This window comes from Tetrahymena thermophila, assembly GCF_000189635.1.
Source record: "Tetrahymena thermophila SB210 genomic scaffold scf_8254549, whole genome shotgun sequence".
NCBI lineage: Eukaryota > Ciliophora > Oligohymenophorea > Hymenostomatida > Tetrahymenidae > Tetrahymena > Tetrahymena thermophila.
Genome location: NW_002476320.1, coordinates 25622 through 31686, shown reverse-complemented (window position 1 = coordinate 31686; position 6065 = coordinate 25622). Strand labels below are relative to the sequence as shown.

General features: G+C 22.7%; 2 protein-coding genes across 2 annotated transcripts in view; one reads left to right on the top strand and one right to left on the bottom strand. All coding sequences in view use genetic code 6, as the record gives it.

The window, feature by feature from the left end:
* The window catches only part of TTHERM_00774860 (hypothetical protein), a gene marked incomplete at both ends in the record, with an annotated part of 1720 nt that extends 297 nt beyond the window's left edge, over positions 1-1423 (top strand). Inside the window, 3 exons of the mRNA XM_001021219.3 lie at positions 1-29; positions 151-203; positions 959-1423. The exon at positions 1-29 is cut by the window's left edge and continues 185 nt beyond it. Of these exons, the coding sequence (XP_001021219.3) occupies positions 1-29; positions 151-203; positions 959-1423 (547 nt within the window). The remainder of the gene's footprint in view (positions 30-150; positions 204-958) is intronic.
* A 1398-nt stretch (positions 1424-2821) lies between these two features.
* On the bottom strand, positions 2822-3763 carry TTHERM_00774850 (immobilization antigen; the record flags this gene model as incomplete). The annotated part of the gene is made up of 1 exon (XM_001021218.1): positions 2822-3763. One exon carries the CDS (start codon positions 3761-3763, stop codon positions 2822-2824), a length of 942 nt encoding a protein of 313 aa, XP_001021218.1.
* Between the last annotated feature and the right edge of the window lie 2302 nt (positions 3764-6065).

Below are 6065 nucleotides of genomic sequence, written 5' to 3'. Positions count from 1 at the left end.
TCAAATTATTTTTAACCAGAGAGATTTATGTAAATAAATAAATTTGAAAATAACAAATTTAACATTTAATCAATCAATCACATTATTTTTAAATTTATTTTAATTATGCTTTTTATTCTTCTTCTTATTTTTTTTTATAATATATATTAGATAGTCAGAGACCTGACTCAACCCCTATTTTTTTGAGGAATTATAGTATATATGTAAATTATTAAATGTAAAATTATAAAAATAATTTATTACCCCTCTGGCAAAGTCATGTTGCCAATATTTATTATATTATAATCCATATATTCATATAAATAATATGTTTATAAAATTTTTTATATTTGTTTTTTTAAACATAATTTTTCTAAAGATTGTGAAATAAATGTTTGTTTGCTTTTTTATTTTTATAAATTAGAATTTATTTTTTGAAAAATCCTATCTACATTCATATAATCATTTAAATTTATCTATTTTATATGTTTTCTTCATTTTATATTTCAAAGTTATTTATAAATAACAAATTTATTTTAGAAAGAACTTCATTCAAATTTAAAAAAAGTAAAATTTTCTTTCTTTATCTAAAAGACGTTAATTTTATTAAATATTATTATAAATTAATTTGTTCCTACTTTAAATAAGAAAATAACAATTAAAAATTTTCCTACCCCATATTTCAAAAATATTAACCCACTAAATAATACATATTTTCCACATAAACTTCATTTATAACCAAGTTTATAATTGGGAGTAGAAGAAAGATATAAATAAATATTAATCTAAAAAAAAATAAACAAAAATTATTTGTAAAAAATGAGAAATTTAACATGATTGATTGCTGTTATAGCTATTATTGGAACTGTAACAGCTACTTGCTCTGACTCTGGTGTCCCCTCAGCATCAGGCTCAGGTTCATCCTATTTTTGCTAAAGTTGTTATTATTGGATTTCATCTGATTAAAATTACAATTTAGCATTTAAAAAGTGTCCTTCAGGTACTTACTGCTTAAGCAAAGGTTCCCAATTATCCCACTTCAATTGATACTTGTTCTATCTGTTTTGATACTACTTATGCTATTTTCACTGGAAATTAAACTGCCCCAGCTTGTACTTGCAATGATCTTAATGCTTAACTCAGTGCTTCTACTACAATGTGCTAATGCAAAGCTAATTACTATGGTACTCCAAGTGCTACCACTACTAGTGGTTGTAATAAATTCCCTGAAGGATAAACTACAGCTGCTGGATCTACCACAAATACTTGTGCTGAATAATCAAATTCATCTTATATTTTAATGCCAATAGTTTTTTGGTACTCTCTCTCTTTATTGCTCTTTGATACAGATTTATGTGAATTAACTGTATTCAAATTCAATAAGATAAATAAATCATTCAATTTTTGCCTGTTAGTGCAAAGATTATTTGTTATGTACCAATGATTTGAAAATTGATAAATAAACTTTTTAATATTATTGTTTTTTTAATGTAAATAACTAACCAAAATTATTTTTCTATTCTAAAAAAATTGGGTTTAATGAAGAAAAATAAAATTTCAAATTTTAAATATAAATTTATTTATATAAATTACATTAAACGACACATAAATATTAATAACTGAATAAACAAATTATATTTTATAAACTTTTATGGAAATTAAAAATTAAGAATAACAAATACTTGAAGATATAAATGATCTTTCTCTTTAAATATATTAAATATAGAAACTAATCGTTTAAAAAAAATTAAAGAAAAATAGCTATAAAATTTAAGATAAAATTAATAATATAATGGCTTTGAAATATTTATCAAATCATAATAATTATTTCAAGATGATATATAAGTAAGAAATTTAAAATTTATTGATAAAAAAAAGAAAAATAAGTTTGATAAACAAACATATATCTTTAAATTTAAAAATAAGTTATTAAATATTTTAAAGATAATTAATTAAGCATTTAAATAAATAATATATAAGTTTGAAATAAATAAAATATATGTAGCTAAATAATCAAGGAATATATCAGAACATGATCTTATCAAAATAATTTAATTTGTTTAATTAATTATTTATTATTTAATATTATTGAATTATTATTTATGTTTAGAAGTTTATTTATGATTAAAGACAAAAATTTAAGAAGATTAGCACGAAAAGATTAATTGTTTGTTTTTGCAAAATAGCAAGCAAATAACTTAAAATTAATTAATAATGCTCACATGGTTAGTTTACAAAAATTTGTAAAACAAAAGGCTTTTGTATAAGGAAAATAACTTCATAAGCACCTTAACTTTTAAAAAATATAACTAGATACTGATATTATTAAATCTGAGTTTATTGGTAAATTTTAAAAGTATGATGATGATTATTATCTAAAGATCTTATCATAAATTTAGATGAAAAAAAATATAAAAAATCAATTAATTTGATTATTTATTAAATAATATATTCATAAATCAATAAAAAACAAGTATAATGGCTTCTTCTTGCTGATCCCTGATTTCTCCCATATGTAAAATATTTATTTTCATTATTTTATAATTTTCTAAATTAAGTCCATTTTTCCAAAGAATTTATTTTTGGGTGAGGTTAGTCTTGACATATATTTATGGAATTACTGTATTTTATATTTTCAATTTTAACGCTATATTTTAAGGATAGAAAAAGTGTTTTGGCTAGTTATTTACTTGAGAAAAAAAAAACAATAATATTAAAATAAAAAGCTTATCAATTTTCAAATCATTAGTACATAACAAAAAATTTATACACTAACAGACAAAAATTAAATGGTTTATTTATCTTATTGAATTTTAATGCAGTTAATTCATATAAGTTTGTATCAAATAGCAATAAATAGAGAGAGTACCAAAGAAACTATTGGCATTAAAATATAAGATTAAGTTGATGGTACTACAGCACAAGTATTTGTGGTAGATCCAGCAGCTGTAGTTTATCCTTGAGGGCATTTATTACAACCACTAGTGGGAGTAGTACTTGGAGTACCATAGTAACCAGCTTTGCATTAGTACATTGAAGTAGAAGCACTAATTTAAGCATTAGGGTCAGTGCAAGAACAAGCTGGGGAACTTGCAGTTCCAGTGAAAGTAGCATAAGTAGTATCAATACATAAAGAGCAATTAGCTAAAGCTGTGCTTCCAGGAGCAGAACCAGAACCACTGGGACAAGCAGTACATGTGGTAGTTGAGGTGGTGCTAGGCATTCCATAGGTATTGGCCTTGCATTGGCAATTTCCACTTGCGTCGAGAGTAGCATTAGGGTCAGTGCAAGTACAAGCTGGGGCAGCTGTAGTTCCAGTGAAAGTGGCATGAGTACTGTCAGCACATAAAGTGCAATCAGTTTAAGCTGTGCTTCCAGCGGCAGAACCAGAACCATTGGGACAAGCAGTACATGCGGTAGTTGTGGTTCTACTAGGCATTCCATAGGTATTGGCCTTACACTTGCAATTTTGACCTTGAAGGGCAATAGCGTTAGGGTCTTTGCAAGTACAAGCTGGGGCAGATGTTGTTCCAGTGAAAGAAGCATGAGAAATATCAAGACAAGTGTTACAGTCTGCAAGAGTCGTTGCACCAGCTGCTGCAGCTCCTTAAGCCGTACCATTAGGACACGCTTTGCATCCCTATCCTGGTACTGCGTCAACTGAAGTACCATAATAAGTACCTTAGCAAAGACAGCCTGATCCGACTGCTGCAGGGTCTTAGCAAGCTGTTACAGTTCCAATAGCAGCTAAAGCAGCAATCAATAGAGTTAATTTTCTTCTCATTTTTTTCAAATAGGTTTGGTCTTATTTTTTTTTAAATTAACTTTTTTACTTTTCTTTTGCGCCCGATTTAATTTATACTTCCTTATAAATGAAATTTGTGGTGGAAAATATGTATTTTTTAGTGAATTAAGATTTTTAAAATATGGGGTAAGAAAATTTTAATTTGTCATTTTCTTATCTAAAATAAGAACAAATTAATTTCTAATTAAACGGATCAAATTAATAATTTTCAATACAGAAAGATAATTTTACTTTTTTTTTCAATTCGAAAGAAGTTCCTTCTAATATTAATTTTGTTATTTATAAATAGATTCGAAATATAAAATCAAGAAAAATTATAACATAGATAAACTTAAATAGGTTTTATTCTTTAGAAAAAGTTGTGTTTGTTTAAGAAAAGACACACACATATTATTAATTAATTTAATAAATTGAAAATTAAATTTCTAAGAAGACAAATTTTAATTAGAAATCTTCAGGTAAAGACAACTTTTAAAAAAAATGAACATAATTTAAAATAATTTAATAATATAAACAGATTAAATATATGTATATATCGATTGTAATATAATAGATATTGGCAACTTGATATCAGGGGGATAATAAATTTTTTGTAAAATTTTACGTATAATAAAATAAACAAAACCTCTTACCTTGACTCCAAAAAAATGACTATTTCGAGGTTAGAGGTATTCCGGTAAATGAAATTTATGATTGAAAACATAAACTATCAATTGGATTAACACTTTTGAAATTTAGGGTTGGAAAACTTTAATTAATAATTTTGTTATTTAAAATGGGACAGATTATTTATTAAAAGTATTAATAATATTGATGTCTAAGATATTAATGTTTAATTCACTATAAATTTACTTTTTTTCAATTTTTAAAGAAGTTAGCTGCTTCTTCAATAAATTTTGTTATTTATAAAAAGAGTTGAAATATAAATCAAGCAAATTATAAAATAGATAAATTTAAATATATTATTTAGATATTATTTTTCAAAAATAATTCTAATATTTAACAATAAAGAAGCAAATGAGCATTTCATAATAACTTTTAGGAAAAATTTGCTTATGAATACAAATATTATAAATTAAATTAATTAGAAATTTTTTAGAAGACTAAGTTTAATTAAAATTTTTCAGATAAAGAAGAAAACTTTAACAAAATAAAAATGACTTAAAATAAATGATTAACAAATTAATTATACACATTTTTATCTATTATATAAAAAAATATGATAAAAATTTATGGTTTTTTTAAATTAGATTTCTATCATCCAAAGACTTCATATTTTTAAATATTTTTATTAGAGGATTTAGATTTTAAATGCTTTATAATAGGATTTCATTTGTCAAATAAAAAGCTTAAAAATAGAACATTCTATTTTTAAAGACATTAAAATATCTCCATTTCTTATTCTTATTTTCAAAATATTTAAAAATTAGATTCTTAATTATTTTATTTTTCAAAATTTGAAAAAAATTTAAGAAAAATAAAAGAAATATTACAAAAGTAAATTAAAATGTTTTGAATAATATTTAAAAGTATGTTCAATCCATAGATAATCAAAATATATTTCATAAAAATAATACAAATAAAATGTATGCAAAGTTTAAGATAATTAATTAGACTTTAATTTATGGGCTATCAATAAATTAAAATAAACAAATTTCTTAACTATTTATTTGAGCAATTAATTTTAAATTCTTTTGAAATTTATTTTTATAATTATTTTTCTGTTCAAATAATAATCAAAATTGTCTTACTCGAATGGATTTTATTCAAAATTAAATTTCACTTATAATGAAGGAAAAGTATTTCTTTGTTACTTTTAATAATTAAAATTTAAATAGTTAGGAAAAAAAAAAATTCTATTTTCAAACAAAACATAAAAAGTGTTTATTTTAAAATCTCCTGTCCAATAAAAAATTTTTTAAATTAAAAAACAAGCAAGCAAAAAAAATTATTTATTTTCTAAATCAAATTTGTTTACAATTTTGCTACCAATTAATTATTTTTGGAAATTAATTAAATTAAAAAATAACTAAAATTTCAAGTTTATCTTATAGTTATTGCCTTAATCCAAAAGTGAATTATTTTGTAAAATAATATAAGCTTACACATTATTCTTTTTGTTTTAACTCTTAAAAAAAAATTATATGACCAAGTTTATTATCTAAAACAAAAAAGGTTAATATTGGTAATATTTAAATAAAAATTTTAAATCTGATTTTAAATAAGATTTATGAAAGATGTTAAAATCAACTAAGCTAAATTACAAAATCACACTTGAAAT